Raw genomic sequence first — 22,670 nt, forward strand, 5'->3', positions numbered from 1 at the left:
ACAGCTGAGAAGTTTAGTACGGTTAGTTATGGAAGAAGGGGTTGATATAAGTGCACATACAATTACTAAACACCTGCATGTAATGTAAATTGTAATAATTTCTTTAGAGGATGAGCACTGTATTATATGCTTCTTGGGAGGGGGAAATTTTTTCAGGTCAGAATAAAGATTCTACAACAAAATTGCTAGCAAAAATTGAATTTTTTCTCTCCTCTTCAAATACCATAAATAAAACAAGAAGGTAATCCGCCACCTTCATTTAATAATTAATTTGCTATGTTAAGTTTCCTCTGTACTATGGTGTCAATGAATTTGAGTGTAGATGAAACAGTGCCACTATGATATACTTTAATGTTAAGATTACAGTTAATTACAATGATCTAACATTTATGTTTTTGTCTTTCCTCAAATGGGTCTCCAAAGCATTTTACACTATGTATTATAGCAGAGAGACAACTTCGCTATAGTTAAGGTTAAGACCAGCTTTCTGTTTAAAGTCTAGCTGTTCTAAGTGCTCTAAAATCTAGACGGTTACTCAAATTACCTTGAAATTTATGGTGGGGGCGGTGTTTGATAGTGATTCAAATTTGAGGCCATTTGAACAAAAAGGTCCCGGTGATACAGCACCCCCCTTCCCCCACACACAAAACCAGCTTTTTCTTAAAGTTGACAAATTCTGGTGACCATTTTTGCTCACACAGATCAAACTAGGGCTCATATCAGAGTCACCAATGCTTGAAGGTTACCCCAACAGAGTGCATGGCTCCCAACAGCCCTTTAGTGGAAAGCAAATTAAAACAGTATTTGAAAAATATTTTGCCTCTCCGGTTAGGCTCGTCACAAGCATGTGCTTATTCTCACGCCTAACAGATTATGCTAAGCATGCACAGAAAAAAGGACTTGACAAGACTGTTAGTCTTCAAAGTGAAGTGTTTCTCACCATCAGAATATCTCAAGGGGATAAGCAGTAGTCTTTTGAATCTGACCGAGCCAGTTAGTCTCAGTTTGACTCCCACCTTGGGCAAAAATCTGGAAAAGGTTCGGAGGCATATTGCTAACATCTGTCTCTGATGAGGGAGGTGGGGATGTTAATTATGGGAAAACATAATCAAAGTATTTCTGTAAGAAAAATAGGAAGTGAAGGGCCATGTTGGGATTGAAGGGAATAAGGTTGAGAGGAGCTGGGATTGCACTGAGGGAATGGATGTTAGGGGGGTTAGAGGGTTTAGGTAAGAGGGATGGGTACAAAGTGGGGGCAGATAAGATGCAGGGGTTGGCAAACAAGGGGTAGCAGCAGAAATTGGGAGTTTAGGGGTGAAGTTAGCCTGTCAGCCTTGAATTCTTCCCTTCCATGTGTGCTGGAATGTAGGGGAGCCCTACCCTTCTGCAGGGGTCTGAGCCCCTCTCCCTGGCCCCTTGTGTGAGTTAGGGTCTGGGGTAAAGGGGCTGAAGATAACACAAATTTAAACATATAAACTCCAGAAGCTAGATACAGATCACCCCGGTGTGAGGTAGGGGCACTGGGCTGACATGGGGGGAGGGCAGGAGCTGCGAGTTGTATGGGCCTATGGTGCCCATGCTCCAGAATTATTCAGGGGCTGGGGGCCTGGCTCCACCAAAGTGCAGGGCCTGGTCTCTCCCCTGGCCCTGCCTGCTGCCCACGCACACCTCCCCCAAGTGTACCTGCCTGCACCCTGGACAGCAAGCAGCTGCCCCTGCAGCTCTGCACTACGCTCCACTCTGCCAGCTCCAGGAATCAACTGCCGCTGAAGGGTCCTTGTGCCCCTCAACCACTAGTGCCAGGGCAGGCTGACCTTGCCACTGCCCTTCCGCCTCGATTGGATGGACACTTCCCTTTTCTGCTGGGACCGTCCACCAGCACAGGGCCCCCACGCAGTCACTGCTCCTCCCCCACACCATTCCCCACCCCTGTGAGGCTACAATGAGGGGGAGCAGAAGGGGAGGAGGCACACACATGATGGCAGCCCACACCAACCACAGAGGAGGCAAGGGGGCTTCCTGGACCTGAGGGGGCCCTAGGAGCACATGCAGTGACAGTGGTGCGAGGTGAGTGTGCTCCTGGGGGGGAGGGGAGAAGGGGGCTCCTCCCCTGCTCCGGAGCTCACTGATGCCAGCAGGGGGAGGGCTGGAGGGAGTTCTCCTTTCTGGCCCCAGCTGGGGGCAACCTGCCTGCACCCCAAACTCCTCATCCCCAGCCTGGCCCTGCCCCACCCCAGAGTCTGCATCTCTAGCCAGAGCCTTCATGCCCCTCAACCCTCTGCCCCAGCCCTGAGCCCCCTCCTGCACCATGAACCCTTCATCACTGGTTCCACCCTACAGCCCTCACCCCAACCCTCTGCCCAAGCCCCTCATCCCCCACCCCAGAGCCCTCACATTTACATTATTTGAAAAATATATATTGGCTTACAAAGCAGGTGTGGGGGTGTGGGACTTGGACCTGTTCTGGGCATCACCAAGAAGTATACAAACCTGCTGCTCCTGGGGGAGGGGTTCAGACTGGAGGAAGGACTGAGTGGGTAGACTTGAGGGATGGTTGGGGGAAGCTGGCTGAAGCAGGGCAGGAGTCCCAGCCAGAGGTGGCTAATGGGACTGAGTTCAATGTGCAGCTCAGGTTACATAAACAAGGTAGTGTGCAATCTTCCAGCAAGCCAGTGATGTGTGCATGTAGTAGCATAGAGCAGGAAACAGCAAGGAGCAACTTCTTAAATGTTAATGGCTTCTAGAGTGCCAACTAATGGCTTAATGGACTGGGAAGGGGAGGGGCAGCTGGAAATGTTGCCCGGGGGGGGGGGGAGCTACATGCTGCCGTTATCAGTGGGGCAGAAGGTGGACAAGGAGGGAGATACACCAGTCTCCTCTTGAACATCTGAAGTTACTGTAACAACCAAGTAATAAAACGGTCAAGATTTTGGAACCTAGAGCATGGATGAGATTTCTTTTACCAGCCCTGTTAGCAAATATACATAACAAATATTTCAAAATATGAACATTATCCCCATTCCACTATAACAAAATGTATGGGGGGGGAGGAGGAAAACTGAGGAATCACACAGCAACCATGTGTTGAAAACACACAATAGAAAAAACACTGGACTGGGACTATTCCAAGCTCTGCCACGAGCCTGCTTGGTCTGGGGCAAGTCACTTCACCTCTCCGTGCCTCAGTTTACCATGTGTAAAATGGGGATAATGATGTAAAGTGCTTTGAGATCTACTGCTGAAAAGCACTATACAAAAGCCAGGTATTCTGATTATTACCTAGCCACAGTAGCATATCACCCGTAAACGTAGGTGCAAACTACAACTGCCTACATGACCCTTAACTCCTACCAAAAAACATTTTTATTTCTGTTTAGAACAGCAGGAAATTAAATTAAAAAATCTTCATTAACACAGCTTTAAGGTTACCCAGTGATAGCTCATGCCCTTCTAGAACATCAAATTTAGCAAAACTCAAACTTTTGTAAAGCAGTGAAGGTAAAAGCCCACACAACCTTATCTCTACCTCTTTGAGCGATGCCCCAGTATGCCCACAACACACACTCCTACTTTTCCTTTCATTGGAATAGACAGGTGCTAGCGGCTATGCTCAAACACTGAGCTTGCTCACCTGACAGAATACCACACTGGTAAAATTTAAACACCCATTTTATACCCTTTTACAGCCCTTTCACACTTGAACACAGCTAAACCTATACTTCCCCTACTCATCATAAAATCCATAGACCACTCTCACATCTCACCTCACTGCTGACAATACCCATGGCAAGAAGACTCCAGTGCCCTGCTACTGACATAACCTACACAATTGTGCATTGAAATGATGTGGACTGGAACATCAAGCTGCATATATGTCTCCTTCCTTTGATAACACACATGGGGGGGACTCAGAACCAGAGCTCCTGAGATCACAATCACAGCTCATCCAAGCTGCTCCAAATTATTCCTCCACCATTCAGTACAGCTACACCTAACACACTGCATGTAGTTGGAGTTCATTCAGGTAATTCCAAACAGCTACTGATAACTCCGGAGGGAGGACGGGAGTTAAGGCTCGTGGATGTTTACCGTAATTCTGGTAAACATCTGGTTTACCCTGGTTTTCACACGTTTGAGTTTTGCTGAACTCAACATAGTGGAAGGGCACGGGCTATCGACAGGCAACCTTAACTTTGCATTAACAATTTTTTCTGCCATTTAATATATGGGTTGGTTCACCATCATAGGAGCTGTTCAACAGGGCACATTTTAGAATAGAAAATCCTTCTGAGTAGTGTGTGCCAGAAGATTCCTTGGGGTGGGTTTTGGAAAAGCCTTAATGGGACAAGACGGAGGATTCAAACGCTGCTGGCCAATGGCCTAAATGAAGGACACAGGAGAATTCACTTTGCTGTCTGAGGGTTTATATCACTGTAGGTGACTGGCCTGCCTCTTTCTCCCCTTATTACAGAATATATTGGCCACCAGAGACAGGTAAGGAGGTCCTTCCCTTGCTGCAGGATGGAAGGCAGGCACAGGAAGGGGAAGTCCACTTGGCCTTTTAGTAATTGCTTTCCTTTGTTTTTTGGAGAAATATAGCTTGGCTAATAACGGCTGGCAGAGGATGCCAGGTTTGTTGTGCTTCCAGCATGCTCAGGGCCACAGATCACTGTTACGGATTATGTCAGTGCAGCATAACTTTTTTTTTTTTTTAATAAATCATCTTGAATATAAATTGTATTCCCAAACTCTTTACAGAATAAAATATTAGGACAGTGGCCAGTATCTAGCACACACTTTTTCAAAAACTGCACAGTGAATTAAAGCATGAAATCATGAAGTCAGTAAGTGAAGGGAAAGAGAAATTAAGAAGCATAGCTTCTTATGAGCATAGGTTAAGATGAGATTTAAAAGGGGTTGTAGGATGGATGAAACATATACAGTACGGCTGCAGTGGAGGAGGCTGTTACTCAAATAGTGGTGAAATTTTGAGAAGGGACAGAGGAAGGCCGGCTATAAAGGGTGCACAGAGAGTAGAAAGGGAGGACAGGCAAATAAAGTCTGTTAGAAGTAGGTTGATTGAAGCCAACACGGCATTTTATTAATTAGGGGAATTTTGAACTGAGTTGAATAGAGAACCAGAGAAAGTATTAAAGGAGGGGGTGATATTTTATGTCTGAAGGCAGGCAGCAATACTCTATACATGATGGAGGATAGACAGCTGGAATTTAGAATGACAAGAGAGGAGGGAGTAGCACCCAAGAAGCCCAACTTAACCTTTAGGGAAAGATAAAAAATTAACAGTAGAATAACACTACTAGCCTTTAATTTAGTGACATTTGAAGGTGACCTTGAGAGACCTTAATGGCACTTTCCCATCAATTTATCTATCCTTTCTTTATTAAGAAGACAGCCAGTTAGCTTGCACAGACAGTGATAACTTTTACTTTAGAAAGGATTAGAGCTAAATGTAACAGCAGTAGTATATAATACATATAAACGTGATTACTTTCAATATGTCATGCCTGTAGAGTACAAATATATCACCCTTCATCCTATAATCAAAAGTAACAAACCTACAAAGTAAAGCATCAAAAACAAAACACTGAACACACAGATAAAAATCACAAACATATAGGTAAAAGTTTAACTAAAATGCATTTACTGTAATTTACAAACACTGTTTTGGTTTCCCTCTACGGAACTATAATCTGTATTCTAAATTTTCCCCGGAAATTCAAAGCTACTGAATTTAGAGTTTTATCCAATCATATAAATTTAATTTCACATTGAAACTAAAACCCACAACCACCGCCACCACACAAACACTTTAGATTGCCAATAAAAATATGTATTATAGTTCATTTAAGTATGGAATTTTATATTACTGCTTTTACTTATTCTTACTTATTCTTAGTTCTGGGGCATGATTTCTTATACAGAGTAGTGTAATATAAAGAACACATTGTCTCCCGTGCGTAAGCTCTGCGTAGGTTTCTCATCCTTAAAAGCATGCAATAATACTGGTTAATTGCTAGATTTCAGGCACCTTTCTAGCCTCTTTCCTTCAGTGGGCGTAAAAGGATTTATTTGTAATATATATTGCTGCTGACAGAATTTTATCTTGTTCTTCTGGAATCTCAGCAGCAATTGCCAAGTTAGAGGCTTCCCCAGAAAGCATGTCAAAGGATTCCCACCCACACACTGAATATCTAACAGGATCTGACCCATTTTTTCCTTATTAAAGCATCAGTACATTATTTTCAGGGGTGGGGGGAAGGGAAGAATCTTGACTAATCTTGAAACACAAAAGGAGCTAAATGTATGCAAGAACTGAAGTGGGAACTGTACACTGCTTACTTTTTATTTCTTACTAAATCATTACCAAGGTGCTAAAAGCCATATTTATAATGCAAAGAACAAATTTATTTTTTCTTTATTTTGTGAATATAATGTTCTTACTTGGTGATTTACAGCTCCAGCTGTCTTTTGCCCCAGCATGAGGAAGACTACACTTATAATTGCTGACTATAGAAAAATACCATGAATTAGCTTTACTTATCCTTTCTTACTGTATCATTGGGCATATTTCTGCAGTTTGAGCAATAATGGTCTCATAGCTGAGTATTCATGATTCTAGAGTGTGGGCAAAAATTAATCATGAAAAATAACCACAGTTAAAATATGATTTTACTAAGGTTATTAAAATAGTCAAATGAGAACAAATAAAAACAATATTCTATAGCAATCAACTTTAAATAACACTTAAGGACCACAGAATTAGGACTGACTACTGCAAATGCAACTAGGCAGGATGAAAAAAGCCTATTGGATCATCTACGTCTAGGCAATGTCCTGGCCAGTGCCAGAAGTAAAAGAATTCTGTTCATGAAGAACCCGTCTCTTGAGTCTTAAATAAATACTAGACACTTTCAACCTAACTTCCTGCTTACTTGAAACAAATTCACACCATCATAGAATCATAGAACTGGAAGGGAAGGGAACTAGAGAGGTCATCTAGTCTAGTCCCCTGCACTCAAGGCAGGACTAAGCATTATCTAGACCAGGGGTGGCAAACCTGTGGCTCTTCAGAAGTTAATATGCGGCTCTTTGTATAGGCACTGACTCCGGGGCTGGAGCTGCACACGCCAACTTTCCCATGTGCCGGGGGGTGCTCACTGCTCAACCCCTGGCTCTGCCACAGGCCCTGCCCCCACTCCACCCATTCCTGCCCCCTCCCCTGAGCCTTCCATGCCCTCACTTCCCTCCCCCCAAGCCTTCTGCACGTCACAAAACAGCTGATTTGGAGGTGTGCGGAGGGAGGGGGAAGCGCTGACTGGTGGGGCTGCTGGTGGGCGGGAGGCGCTGGGAGCGGTGTGAGGGGAAGCTGATGGGGGGCTGCTGACGTATTACTGTGGCTCTTTGACAATGTACATTGGTAAATTCTGGCTCCTTCTCAGGCTCAGGTTGGCCACCCCTGATCTGGACCATCCCTTGTTATCTCTCAGAGGTGTCATGTATAACTGATGCCCAATCAATGCAAGCAAAAGTGTTTGACAGATTAGGAGAGTGAACTGCACTGCATTTGGTGTTCTTGCCCCCACCCCACAGTAGTTCAAAGTTGATTAAAACATTTCTCAACTGATCACAGACCACAAAAGGTTACTAACCTTTCATAACTGTTGTTCTTTGAGATGTGTTGCTCATGTCCATTCCACGTTGGGTGGGTGTGTGCTGCGTGCACCGTTGCTGGAGATTTTTATCTTAGTGGTATCCATTGGGCCAACTCTAGCACCCTCTGGAGCTGTGCGTTTATGTGCCAGTATAAGGGGAGCTGCTAGCCCTGCACTCTCTCAGTTCCTTCTTACCGGTTAACTTCGACAGATGACTAAGGAGGATGGGTCATGGAATGGACATGAGCAACACATTTCAAACAACAAGGTTAGTAACCATTTTTTCTTTGAGTGCTTGCTCGGGTCCACTCCACGTTAGGTCACTCGCAAGCAGTACCACAGGAGATGGGCTCAGAATTCATGGACATGCTGACTGCAACACTGCTCTTCCAAAACTGGCGTCGTCTCAGGCCTGTTGGATAATAGCATAGTGAGACACGAAAGTATCTCTAACTAGGTTACTATCTAACTATCTGATAACTAGGTTGTGGCTCTGCAGACGTCCTGGATTCTGACCTGTGTGAGGAACGTTGCTGATAAAGACTGGGCTCTTCTGCAATGATCGATTAAGATAGCCAAAGGCAGGACATTCACGTGCTCGTAGCAAGCTTGAATACATGTGGTTATCCAGGATGAGATCTTTTGGGTTGACACAGGAACCACTCTCATCCTTTCTGCTATTGCTACAAAGAGTTGCATATATAAAAGGCAAGGGCCCGCCTAACGTGTAACGAGTGAAGCCATCATTCCTTGGAGTTCTTGAAACGGTTCAGGAAGATGACTGGGAAGAAAATGACCTAGTTGTTATAGAACTGTGACACCACCTTTGGCAGGAAGGCTGGATGGGGGCGCAGTTGGACCTTGTCCTTGGAAGCACACTTTGTAGGGTGGCTCTGACATAAGGGCCTTGCTCTCAGAGACCCTTCTGGCCAAGATAATCACCACCAGGAAGGTGACCTTTCAGGAGAGAAATGTCAGGGAGCATGATGCTAATGGCTTGAAGGAGGGAACCTTGAGCTTCAACAGAATCAGGTTTAAGTTCCATGTGGGAGTCAGCTCATGGACATGAGGATAGAGTCTCTCCAGCCCCTTGAGAAACTGAACTGTTATCTCTTGGGAGAACACTGACTTGCTGTTCACTGGAGGGTGGAAGGCTGAGATGGCTGCCAAATGCACTTTAATGGTCCAAGATAGACTGGAGAGAAGATCAAGATGGAGAGAGAGCACATTCAGAAGCTTAACAAGAGAAACAATTCCACTTGGCCAAGTAGGTAGCTCTGGTGAAAGGCTTTCTACTACTTAGCAAAATCTGCCGAACCTGTTCCAAGCAAACTTGTTTTTCAGGGTTCAGGTATGTAGCATCCTTGCAGTTAAATACAGGAAGGCGAGGTTTGGGTGAAGTTACCATCCGTGGTCTTGTGAAATCAGGTCTGGATGGAGTAGGATCAAGAATGCAGCTGCCACTGAGAGATCCAGGAGCATATCGAACCAATTCTGGCATGGCCACGCCAGCACTATCAGAATAATTCTTGCCTTGTCCCATTTGATTTTTAGGTGTACTTGTGAACCAAGAGGGTTGGAGGAAAGTTGTAAAGTGGGTGGTCTGTCCATGAGAGCAGGAAGGCATTGGAGAGGGTGCGTGCAGTGAACAAAACTGATGGCATTTCCTGTTCTGCCTGGTGGTGAACAGGTCCACCTGGGGAGGACCCCATCTTTGGAAGATGAATCTGGTGAAGGGACCACTCGTGGTGAGAGGAAAAGGATCTGCTGAGGTGGTCTGCCAGTACATTCCAGGCTTCTGGGAGATGCGACACTTTGAGATTAATGGAATGCTTCATGCAGAAGTACCTCAGATGGATGGCTTCTTGACAAAAGGCCAAAGATTGAGCCCCACCCCGCTTGTTGATGTAAAACATAGCTGCAATATTGTCTGTCAGGGCCTACACCATGTTGTCTGAGATCTGGGGGAGGAACTCTTGGCATGCTAAGCCTACGACCCTGAGCTCCCTGATGTTTATATGCAGGGAGAATTCATCTTGGGATCAGAGGCCCTGAGTCCTGAGATTGTTGAGGTGCGCTCCCCACCCGAAGTCTGACACATCAGAGAGATAGCAAGGGGCACCCCCCATCATCACTGATCTCAGGTCTTTCCACCAGTCCAGGGAGGCGAGGACCAAGGGAGGGACCATGAGCACAAGTCCAAGTGGTATACTGATGCTAGCCACATCTGGAGGAGCTTGAGGCGCTGCCTTGTGTGCTGAACCATATAAGTACAAGCAGCCATGTGACCAAGCAGCTTGAGTTACACCCGAGCTATCATGATAGGCATTGGAGAGGGATCCTGGGCTACGTGCATGCAGTGAACAAAAATGATGGCATTTCCTATTCTGCCTGCCGGAAGCCAGGGAGACCATGTGAAACTTCAACTTTTTGAGGCAACGCAGGTCCAGGATGGGTCTGAGGTCTCCTTTTGCCTTCGGGATAAGGAAGTAGCGGGAATAGAACCTTTTTCCTTTCATGTCCCGAGGGACCACCTCTACCGCCCACAGGCACAGGAGGCTCTCGATCTCTTGAATGAGGAGTTGCTCGTGAGAAGGGTCCTTGAAGAGGGATCGTAAGAGGCAGTGTGGAATGGAGTTTTTGAATTTAGTCAGGGAGTCCCACAGATTAAAATCGTATCTCCCTAGCAAAGCCTGCTGGTTGGAGATACGTAGTTGAAGACTGATCTGAGGGTGGCTTCCATGAAGAAAAGCATTCAGTCTGATATTTCTGTCCTTTTTATTGTGCGGTCTGAAGTCCCAAGAGATCTGGCACTTGTCCCTCACATGGGTTTCCCCCAAGCACTTCAAGCAGTGAGACTGCAGGTCACTCACGGGCATAGGTTTGCCACAAGAAGCACAAGGCTTGAAGCCTGGGGACTGGAGCATGCCCGGCCCCTAGGGCAAAGTCGTCCCTCGATGATAAGAATTAACTATATACACTAACTCTACCAGTAAAAACTATATACACTAAACTATGATAACGATGAATTAAGGAGGAGTCCAAAAATCACTAGGAAGAAGCCTTGCCAGGGTAAGAAGAGTTATTCCAGCAACCGTCATGAGTGGTAAGAAGGAACTGAGAGGGTGAGGACCGGTGGTGCCTCTTATACTGGCACATAAGCGCATGGCTCCAGAGGGCACTAAAGCCAGCCGAATGGATACTGAGGGAAAATCTCTGGCAACAGTGCACGCGGCACACACACACCTAACGTGGAATGTATATGATCAAGCACTTGAAGAACAGTCCAGTCAAAATGTATTTTAATTTATGCATACACCAAAAAATGCTCATTCATTTACAACTGTGAAGCACAATTGATACCCCAAAGCTAGTGAGATTAAAAGCTGTGTATGCCATGAGGAAACAGTTTTTCTACTTAAAGATGGCAATCTGAATTATGAACATAAACTACTGTACAAGATAGATAAATTTCTTATCTCTCTGGAGAAATGACCCATCAGTTCATTCCAATGCTGTATAAATGGGAGATGTAGGGAGAAAAAAAAAACAAAAAACAAGACTGCATCTGTATGTTCTGTACTATTTAAGTGTGTGATTTAATTCTGTCTCAGCTAGTCAAGTAAGTGAGGTATGCTACTTCAGAAAGAATCTTTTGATGGACATGAGTCTATAGTGTTGAGAGCCTCAACTTCAGCACCCATATGAATAGCTTTATTGACATGAAGAGGAGTGAGGAAGCCGTTCTGCATTTCACATTGTCATCATAAATTACATCAGCTGTAATTCTGTGATTAGACATCAGAATGACTTATGTAAACAAAAGTGAAGAAGGGATGGGAAAAGAGAATGCCACTTTGGAAACAAATACAGTATCTGTTTCTATGGGTAGAACAATACCTGGCACTTCTAAAATCTTTTCATCTAGTTGGGAAAGCAAACTCCCCCAGAAAACAGGCTGAGTAGGATATCTGTTCATTAGGGGAAAATGGACTTTAAGTCACAGGACTATCGATCTATAGAGCAGCGTGGGTGTCTTCCGCTTTGTTTTGTGAATGCTGCCCTGATCTCCTGGATTTAAGATTTGGACTAGCTGAGTCTATTTATTTCCTTTTGTGATACTTCTATACAAAATGGTAAAGAAAACTTAACAGGAAAGGTTTTGCTATTATAGTGGCACCCTTGTGAGTCAGGGAGGTCGTTTCCATCAGTGGTCTGTGACTATGCTACCGTGTTATACCGGCATAGCTATGGAGCCGTACCTGTGCCACCACAGCACCCATATAGTAGACATGGCATCAAACTGAGCTAATGCCATCATGAACATACAGAGAACATGTGGGAGCTGTTTAAGTAGCTGTTGCCTGTGTGGTGAGGGAAGGGAGAAAAGCCAGCCTCTGCTCTCTCCAGGACTCAGCATATGGGCATCACATGGGGCAGGAAACCCACACCAACTGGGGGAGGGAAGGGAACAGAACCCTTGCTGGACTTCCTCCCATAACTTTCCAGTCCTGTTCTTACTACCACACTGGGGACTCCATATGGAGACAGAAATCCCAAAGTTGGGAAGAGAGAGGCCAGGCTTCCTTCAACCAGCCCCAAGACCCATCATGTGGTGCTGGTGGCCAATTCCCACTTTGGGATCACCATACAGGATAGGAATGCCAATTCCCAGGGGTGGAGAGTCAGAATGGTCAGGCTTCTCCCAGCTCCACACTCATTGGACCCCAACACTTGGACCCAGAGATCCATTCCACTTTGGGATAATAGCCTTCTCCTGATGTCAGCTAATCTAATTAGTCCTGTACCTCAAGCAGTAGCAGCATCTGCTGCAGTGCTGAAGGTTCAGCTTTCAAACTACTGATGATTCATTCAGTGTTGCACACAAACTATCTTCCTTTAAAAGAAAGCTAGTAATTACATTTAAAAAGCTGAATCAAAAGAACGTTGTTTGGGGTTGAAAACTGAAGCACTGAAAAGTTAAGAAATGCCAGAATAAAGGTTGCCTGAGTAACCCTAATTCACCTCCCTTGTGTGTATGTATTATGATAGTCTTGATTACATTACTACATACTATTATTCAATAGGACCTCCTTCAGTGGCTAGGATGGATTCACAAGGAGGCAAAATTAAGATTACACCCCAAAATCTGGCATTTCCTAACTCAAATACTTGACTTTGCAACCTAAATTAAGTATTTTTAAAGTAGCTATTTTGTATTTAATTAACTATTTACAGTGTTAATATAGGATTGTTGTAATCTGCTGTGACAAAGTTCCTCCTTTACCTTGGTGGGTCTTGAGCTTATTGGAGGATCTGCTCGCCTTGGAGCTTCACAGCAGCCCTCAGCTTGGCCGTTTTTCTGAACCCACAGTCCAGGTCGACTCCTCCTGTATCTGACCAGGAGTTGGGAGGATTCGGGGGAACCCAGGCCCGCCCTCTACTCTGGGTTCCAGCCCAGGGCCCTGTGGAATGCAGCTGTCTAGAGTGCCTCCTGGAACAGCTGTGCGACAGCTACAACTCCCTGGGCTACTTCCCCACGGCCTCCTCCCAACACCTTCTTTATCTTCACCATAGGACCTTCCTCCTGGCGTCTGATAATGCTTGTACACCTCAGTCCTCCAACAGTCCGCATTCTCACTCTCAGCTGATGGTGCTTCTTGCTCCTAGTTCCTCACATGCACACCACAAACTGAAGTGAGCTCCTTTTTAAAACCCAGGTGCCCTGATTAGCCTGCCTTAATTGATTCTAGCAGCTTCTTGATTGGCTGCAGGTGTTCTAATCAGCCTGTCTGTCTTAACTGTCTCAAGAAGGTTCCTGATTGTTCTGGAACCTTCCCTGTTACCTTACCCAGGGAAAAGGGACCTACTTAGTTTGGGGCTAATATATCTGCCTTCTATTACTCTCCTGTAGCCATCTGGCTCAACCCTGTCACACTGCACTATCTGCTGTTCTCTGATCTATCCTGGCAATTAAAATCAGAGGCATTGGGACTGCTCACTATCCCAATGTAATACCAAGACAAAGGCTGTTAATGGATTGTATGTCTGGACTGTCCTCCCCCTTGATATAATGGCTGCTGAGCAGGGTCAAGCCTGGGGTAATAATGACCAGCAGTAAAGTAAGGAGAAGCAGATCTAATCCTTCTCTCTGTTAGACTCAGAGAAAAAACTCTCCTTCCTCTGCCTGACTTGGAGGGTTCTGCACTTCCAGAAGTCATCTTGGGCTACGAGGTGAGGGTTCAACAGCTAGGGGAACTGAAGCGGAAGCAAGAGGAGTGTTGATGGCTGTCTGAGTCATTTCTGAGGCCCCTAGCCTTTCAACAGTAAAGCAGAAGCATCTTTGTGGTTGTGGAGAATGTATGAAGAAAAGACGCCCAAGGCACCTGTCTCCTCTCCTCTAAAGGAGGATCTGTCCCTCCTCTCTTCTTTGGAAGAAAGATAAATCTATTACACAGGTTATACAGAGACTGTACATAAAATCTCTTTTGAAATATTGTAAAGTCTTCTAAAATGCAGGAAGTTTCCTTTCCCTGAAAAAACAGTTTTTCCAGAACAAGCTCCCAGGCACTTCAGTTTTATTTGTTTTTTATACCAACACAATTTCCACATCCTGGTCAAGTCAAAACAATAATGTTTTTAGAAATGTGCTTACTCAGCTGCACACATTTATGTGCAAGTATGCATACACACTCTGTTTGGCTGACCATGGCCAAATTGCCTGCAGTTACCTTGTTATTTTGTTCTCATTCTCTTCCCTTTACTTTGGCCCATTGTTGAAGAGGAAGCAATGCCACATCAGCACACACCACTGAAACGTATGACGACAACCACTGGTGAGCTGCCTGGTTAATATTTTTATCTACTTTCACCAAACTACCACTACTCCAGGCAACACAGCATATGTCTGCTCCCTCTCAGCCCACAGTTACCCACAAAATAATGTTCTGCTGCCCCCATATACTTCATCTGGTCTACCTATTTTGACAAACAGGCTCTGATTCTGAGAATTCCTTCTGTCTTTTGTGCTCTCCAGTTGTGTACTTGGCTTCTCAGTTTCCAATATATTTTCCAGAATCTCCCATGAACTGTAAATCATCTTGGCTCCTAATTCTCCTCCCCCATCTGCTTCTTGTCCCTTGTCTCTCATCTCTTCTTCTTCATCTATTCCTGTTTCCTCTCCACTATTCTGGCTGTTTTCACGTACTGAGTCAGTCACTGCTTCCAAGGCAAGTTCAAAGAGTTGACTCCTTTTTGAAGATAATTTTAATTATCCATGTCATCTGATGAGTTCACAAATAGATACCTGTAAGTTCTATGAAACAAGGAAATAGGTCTCCTGGAACTCCAAATAGTAATGTGGTACTGATACGTGGGGCAGCATAAATATCAGGCATAAAACTGAGTGAACAGAGATAGTGTTCATGCTTCAGAATGTGATTTCACCAAATGATATCAAGAAATAAACTATGTAATCTATCCTAGTCACCTGTACTAATGTAATTATTGTAATTTGTTAGCTTTAAGATGAACATTAAGCGTTTCAGAATAAAAAAAAAAGACGTTTGTGTTACAAGTGAGATGTGAATTGCACATATAAACTAAATTAAATTTCTATGGGAAAACACAATAAGCGTTATGTGCAACAAATGGAAAGGAAGTTGAAAGACTGCAACATTTAATCTAAAAGCATTTTTGCCATAGATTTGAATAAGTCACCTCTTTACAAGAAGAAAGAATCAAAGAATATAACATTTGAAATATTAGCAAAGAAATTATTAATTATTTCTTCAGAGCACTATTGTATTTCCTGTCCTTTTCTGCCTAACAAATTAAAATCTGAGTAATACATGGGCACAGGAGTCTGTGCTAGCAGATCCTGTGACGCAAGATTGTGGCCTTGTTTACTTGATGACTACATTCTGAAGCCAGCTGCACAAGTTACAAAGTACAGCAGGAAATATAATACTGAAACTCAGTAAATTACCTTTATTTGTTTTTTATGAATCTGTCTAGTGTAAATGAGTCACAGCTAAATTAGATCTTTATTTAATTAAAAACTAAACTTTTATTAAATCAATTTCTTGTTTGTTATGAAAGATTTCTTTTGTGGCAAAACTAATTTGGTGTGAAATACAATTTTTTTTAAATGCAAGCTTCTTACTAGAATAATCCCAAATTAAACTGATCACACTCAGTTTTAAACCCTGTAGTGACTAGCTAAAGCACACAGGGCAAGTAGCAGCAGAGAAAATGAATTAAATGCAAGTAGTCTCATAAAAATTTAAGCCTTACATGCAATAAAGTCAAAAGTGACTTAAGGTAAGTTTCTTTCTTTTAATGAAACTAATATGCACATACTGTAGTACTATAACCATTTACATTTATACACAAAAGATAAAGTATGGTGTTTGACGTCCCATAAATACCATAGATAAGGCAAGAAAAGCAGAATTCTACTTACGGATACGATTCTGAAAGTTGTTGAGCTATTTTATAAGCTGCTGGGTCTCTGTCTAGTGCATATATTGTAATATCAGTTACTTTCTGTAGAAGGGCTTTAGTATGACCTCCTGCTCCAAACGTCATATCAAGCATACGCTGTTGAATGCAAAAGAAATAATACTGTTACTTAATAGTACAAGGTAAAGAAACCTACTGTTGATTTAAGCCTTTTCTAGTTAACCTCTCTAATATGGTGTGGAAGAATAAATATTAAATCCATTTCACAAGCTTTTTTAAAAACATTTTAAAGCTATTTTCATTGAACATGCTTCAAAGAAGAGAGCAGACCAATTCACATTTATTTTCTTTTGCTCAGATTGTGATCCCACATGGAGGAGAGCTTCTATGCACAAGAGGAGGTCAGTCACTTCTCTGCAACATCATATCTCCCCTTTTCCCTTCCTCCTGACTTCAAAGGAGGTTGAAGGGTCTAAGCACTGCACAGGATTTACTCAGCAACTTGTATGATTGTGCTTGAAAGGAAATATGATGGGTATGTACAAAACACCAGCAGTTCACAGCTTCTTTTTTGGATCCCAACTTGTGATGGGCTGGCAAATAAACTCCCTCTCAGACCTGTCTCCACACGTCACATCCTGCCACTACTAAAGCTGTCTCTTGTCTCTTTCCACTTTTCTGCATCTGCTTTTTATTCCCCTTTTCATTTTTTCCCCCTTTCCTAAGTATATTTTTCCTTTTTGCACCCTGAATCTCTCTCCTTCTCTCTCACTGCACCTCTTCTTATTTCTCATTCAAAGGCTACACACTGCTTGGGTTCAGCTGCATGGCAGGTTTCCTTGCAGCTAAGCAGAGTCCTATAGAAGAAAAAGAAAATAATTGGTGTTTGGACCAGTGGTCTGCAGCTTGTACTTGTACCCCTTCTACACTGAACATGTGAATCATTCCAACATTAGGGGCTTCCAGAAAAACAGGAAGGAAAAATTGGTAGCTTTCAAGGAACAGCCTATCTAAAGGAGCAAATGTACAGAGATTGTAATCCAGGCACTGTCTATACACTAACATTAGGAGTCTGGGTAGCAAACAAGAGGAATTGGAACTGCTCATTTATAAGCATAAATTTGATCGAGTTAGTATTACTGAAACCTGGTGGGATGATTCCCATGACTGGAATTTTAAAATCAATGGTTATGAGCTATTTAGGAAGGATCAAGAGGGCAAAAAGGAGGGGGGAGTAGTACTCTATATAAAAATGGACTAACCTCTTTCCGAGTCACTGATAACTCAGAAAAAAATTATCTTGACTGCTTGTAGATCAATGCCTTAACAGATAATGCAGAAGATGGGGTATTAAGGTATGTTTACACTGGCAGAGTTACACAGCCGGCAGTTATAGCATCGCTCAGAGAGTGCTGAAGGGAAACCACTGTTGTGTGTTCATGCTGTCAGCTGCCTATGCAATAGTACGTTCACATTTGCAGCACTTGCAGTGATATTTGGAGCGATGCACTCTGGGCGGCTATCCCACAGAGCATCTCTTCCTCTTCTGCAGCTAAGAGTTGTGGGAAGGTGGAGGGGGTCATGGGGCATCGTGGGTCCTGTCCCAATGCCCATGATGCATTGCTTCGCATCCCAGCAATCCCATCCTGTACGTCCATCCGCATTTGGTGCCATCTTTCAACAGTTTGTGTACTGCGTGCTCTGCCTATTTGGTCTGCCTGAATGGATCTGCACTGTTGACCAATATGCTGCTCGCTCTCACTAACACGTCATGAGCGGCAGTGTAGTTATTCCTTACACTACAAAGGCAAGAGCAGTTCAACATTGATCTCACATAGTAGCTACAACATGAGATTGCTTGTGGCGTTCACGGAGATGCTAAACCACAGTGGAATGCTGCTTTTGGGCTCACAAAACAAGCACTGAGTGGTGGGATCACATCGTCATGCACGTCTGGGATGACGAGCAGTTGCTGCAGACCTTTCAGATGTGGAAAGCCATGTTCATGGGACTGTGTGATGAGCTCACCCTAGCCCTGCGGTGCGAGGACACGAGAATGAGAAGCGTGTGGCGATTGCACCGTAGAAGCTGGCTACTCCAGACTGCTACCGATTGGTCACTAACCAGTTCAGAGTGGGAAAGTCAACCGCTGGACTCGTGTTGACGGAAGTGTGCAGGGCCATTAATCGCATCCTGCTCTGAAAGACCGTGACTCTGGGCAATGTGCATGACATTGTGGATGGCTTTGCACAAATGAGCTTCCCTAACTCTGGAGGGGTGACAGATGGCACACATATTCCAATGCTGGCACCAGACCACCTAGTCACCAAGTACATTAATCGGAAGGGGTATTTCTCTATGGTTCTCCACGCGCTTGTGGATCACCATGGGCGTTTCACGGACATTAATGCAGGCTGGTCTGGAAAGGTGCATGACTCACACATCTTTCAGAACACTGGCCTGTTCTGGAAGTTGCAAGCAGAGACTTTCTTCCCAGATCAGAAGATCACTGTAGGGGAAGTCAAAATGCCCATTGTGATCCCAGGAGATCCTGCCTACCCATTAATCCCGTGGCTTTTGAAGCCATAGATGGGGCACCTTGACAGCAGCAAGGAGGGTTCAAGAACAGGCTGAGCAAGTGCAGAATGACTGTTGAGTGTGCTTTTGGTTGTTTAAAGGACCGCTGGTGCTGCCTATATGGGAGGCTGGACCTGGCCAATGCTTATGGCCACGTGCTTTCCTATGCTTATAGCCACGTGCTGTACGCGCCATAATATTTGTGAATAGAAGGGTGAAAGCTTCACTGAGGGCTGGACTACTGAGGCTCAGCACCTGGAGGCTGAATTTGAGCAGCCAGAGACCAGGGCTATTAAAGGGGCACGGCGCGGGGCCATAAGTATCAGGGATGCCGTGAAGCAGCAATTTGAAGCTGAAATCCACTAATATTTGCTGCTATGCTCAGGAGTGCAGTGCTTGCAATGGTAGGAGGTGATTGTGATTGGTGCAGATGATGCATTATGAAGGTTTAAGAAAACTGCCTGTTGCTTTGCAGGGCTCTATTTGATTCAATCAACGGAATAAAGATTGCTTTCAAACCAAAACAATTATTTTATTAAAAACAACAATCGGCGGAGAGAGACAAACAAAAAACCCATCAGCACTGGGGGGGATGGTGGAAGGGAGGGTCCCAGGAGGGTTAAAGATTAGTGTATGTCCAGGTATCATATGCAACCTTATCCTTTGGAGTACAGTGCAGCGGGTACTGCACTTTAGCAGGGCTAAACTGCAGCGGGATGGGTGTTGAGTGCAGTGGGTATTGGGTGTCCACAGGGCTGGACTGTGACGGGGCAGGAGTGGAATGCAGCAGGTACAGACTGGAACCAGGAGGTTGATAAGAGTGTGTTGGCAGTGTCTGGGGGGAGCCTGGGAAAGAGCTTTGGGACAGCGGCTGCAGGGGAAGGCAAGCACGGAGCTGCTCGGTTTGTAGTGCTAGTAGCGCCTGGAGTGTGTCTGCTTAGTGCTCCATAACTTTTAAGAGCTGCTCTGTGGCTACGTTCTGGGGCGTTAGGTTTTCCTTTCAATCCCTCTTTTCACTGTTCTGCCACTCCTTCGATTCTTGTTTTTCGGTCACGGAGTCCACCATGATATCACACAGAAAGTCCTCTTTAGTTCTTCTCTAATTCTGGGCAGCCATTCAGCCGGCTATAACAAAGAGGGTGGCTGAGCTCTCAAAGTCATATCTGTGAAGCGAAAATGCAACATTTTACAGAAGCAGTATTGTTTGCAACACACAGACCACTGATTCAGTAATTTAAAACACCTGTCACTAACTGGCTGACACCCGGCGAGCACACATGAGCCACAAGAGCCCCAAAATAGTGAGTAACCGCAGAGGCAGGGGAAATCAGTGTTCCAGAACCATACTGTACACTTGGCACGTGGCTCCTGGGGAGAGCCAGCACTGAAGGGGGGGCCTTATAATCATTACTGTCCCTACATTTTCCACAGGCTGTCTTCATTATGGGAGAAATCTCGCTGCAGAGGATGAGCAGGGAATCAAGGGAGGGTCTTCTCCAAGACTGTGGCTTCCGCCTTGGCCCTTATGCGGCTCGCCTGTGTGCAGCAATGCCACCCTCCCCCCTTCCAGTGACGACAGAGTGGCACGGGAAAATTACTCTTAATGGGGCAAGAAACAAAGCAGCTCTGCCAAAGAACCTCTGGCAGTGGATTGCCCAGTATCTCCATGAGAGTTTCGTGGAGATCTCTGAGGAAGATTCCCATAAAGTGAGGGAGTCGATCAACACCCTATTCGGCTACTTAGACTAAGCATGTGGTGGTTAGTGCATCATACAGACACACTCCTGCTTTCTGCAGCCCTCCTTCCCCCAACTCATTTCAGCAATTCCCAAAATCAAAGCCACTTACCAGGGGCCTCCTCTCCTGCTTGCGCTTTGCCAAGCTCCAATAGCTGTGACTGGCTAGTCTCCTCAGGGGTAGAGAAGAATTCCTGGCTGGCTCGCATCTCTGACCTCCGAGTAATCCTCTGCTTCTGGATCCCCCTCCCCTCCACATCCTCATCCAAGATTTCCTCTTCCTGGCTCAGTCCACTCTTGACTGCCAGGCGAGCCACCGAAGTATCCACAGTGGCCTTCGCAATGGAGGTGGCGTCCAGCTCTTTGTAGAACTGGCAGCTCTTGGGCACAGCACCAGAACAGCGGTTTGCCTCCCGTGCCCTGTGGTAGGCATTCCACAGCTCCTTTACTTTGACCCTACACTGCAGTGTGTCCCGGTCATGGCCCCTTTCTGTCATGCTTCGTGAAATCTGTCCGTAGATATTATAATTTCTATGGCTGGAGCACAGCTGGGACTGGACAGCCTATTCTCCCCAAATGCTGATGAGGTCCAGCATTGCTCCAAACGGGGGATCACTTGGTGCATGGAGCAGGCATGGTCACCTGGAAAGAAGCGCTCAGACCACTGCACGCACCACTGAGCAATCAGGAAGGGGATGTTAAAAATTCCGAAGGAATTTAAGGGGAGGGGCTCACGGTTGGTCACCTGAGGGAAGGGCAGTAGAGTTCAGACCGATGACCAAAGAGGGGAGAACAGGCATTGTGGGACACCTCCTAGAGGCCAATCGCAGTGCTGTAAGTGATCAGGGTGTCTACACTGGCACTACGGTGCTGTAGCCCTGGCACAGAAAGCTGTACATCTCTTGTTGGGCAATTTTTTTACAGTGCTGCAACTGTGCAGTTTCTGAGCACAAAGTGGCTTGAGTGTGTACACCTCGGGAGTTACATCACAGAAAGCTGCTTTACTGTGCAGAAACTTGCCAGTGTAGACAAGGCCTTAGTTGATGTCTGCTACAGATCATCAACTCTCTCTAGGGAACAGGATGAGCGTCCCCTTATAGACCTATCATGGGTAGGAAAAAAGGCTGTGAGAACTTGGGTGACTTCAAATTGATGACATATGCTGGAGGTCTCATGCTGTTAGCACTAAAACATCCTTGCAATTTCTAAATATCATAGATGATAACCTCCTAATTCAAAAATTGTTGCATCCAAAATGGGGCAATTCTATAGTAGACCATGTCTTGACAGATAAAGAAGAACTGATCATAAAACTCAAAATTAATGGTCACTTAGGTATAAGTGATCATGACTTAATCATATTTGTAATGTGCAAACAGAACTGTCACTGGGCAGGGCTACTTCCCAGCTCCAAGTATGAACTGCCACACCAAATCTCGTTCAAGGAGATTTATTTTCCTTATAGAAGCGAGTACACAAACAGAAAAAACGTCTTTGAATCTTTACTTTCAGGTTTCATCTCCACCCCTGTTAAGGGCCCCTGGCCACCTCCCAGTTCTGACCAGCTCTGCTCCCTCTCTGGGGAAGCACCCTCAGGCTGTCTCCCTGAGCACCAGGCTCCTTGCTCCTGGAGACCCACCACAGAAGTTAGCTCTACTGCACCATGGTTTCCCTCGCAGGCTCAACTAGTCTCAATCAATCCCCCTTTCCCCTGACCATTAGCAGCCCTTTATAGGCCCAGGTGTAGTCCAGTTCCCTTTAATTATTTGGACTGGACTCACCTGCTCTGGTCCAGGGGAGATTAGCCTCATCTATCCAGAGGGATCAGACACCCTGTGACAAGAATAAAGTCCAGACCAGTGATATATATACTTGACACTTTTAAAAGGTCTAACTGCCTGTATGAAATTTCATAGACTATTAAAGAAAACTGTAAAAGTTGAGAGGCCAGATCAGTTGCTGATGCAAATGGCCAACATAAATCAAAGATGATATACAAACAGTTCCACTAGATTCGAGTAACAGCACTGACAAATGCTACAACCACACTCCTTAATGTTGCTCCTTTAATCTTGTGAATGACCAGTAGAATCAAGAAAATAGGAGCACTTAAAATAGGAGCACTTAAAAACAAAAGGACAAATGCTTTATTTTATATTATCCCATTAACACACAATAATAAAAACAGCTTTGCAAACAGGATTAAAAGGCAGACTTCTGT

General features: G+C 44.8%; 1 protein-coding gene across 1 annotated transcript in view; it reads right to left on the reverse strand.

The window, feature by feature from the left end:
• The window catches only part of METTL15 (methyltransferase 15, mitochondrial 12S rRNA N4-cytidine), a 193,922-nt gene that overhangs the window by 86,442 nt on the left and 84,810 nt on the right, over window positions 1–22,670 (reverse strand). Inside the window, exon 3 of the mRNA XM_077818484.1 lies at window positions 16,138–16,274. Within this exon, the coding sequence (XP_077674610.1) occupies window positions 16,138–16,274 (137 nt within the window). The remainder of the gene's footprint in view (window positions 1–16,137; window positions 16,275–22,670) is intronic.

Source organism: Eretmochelys imbricata, chromosome 6, assembly GCF_965152235.1.
Source record: "Eretmochelys imbricata isolate rEreImb1 chromosome 6, rEreImb1.hap1, whole genome shotgun sequence".
NCBI lineage: Eukaryota > Metazoa > Chordata > Testudines > Cheloniidae > Eretmochelys > Eretmochelys imbricata.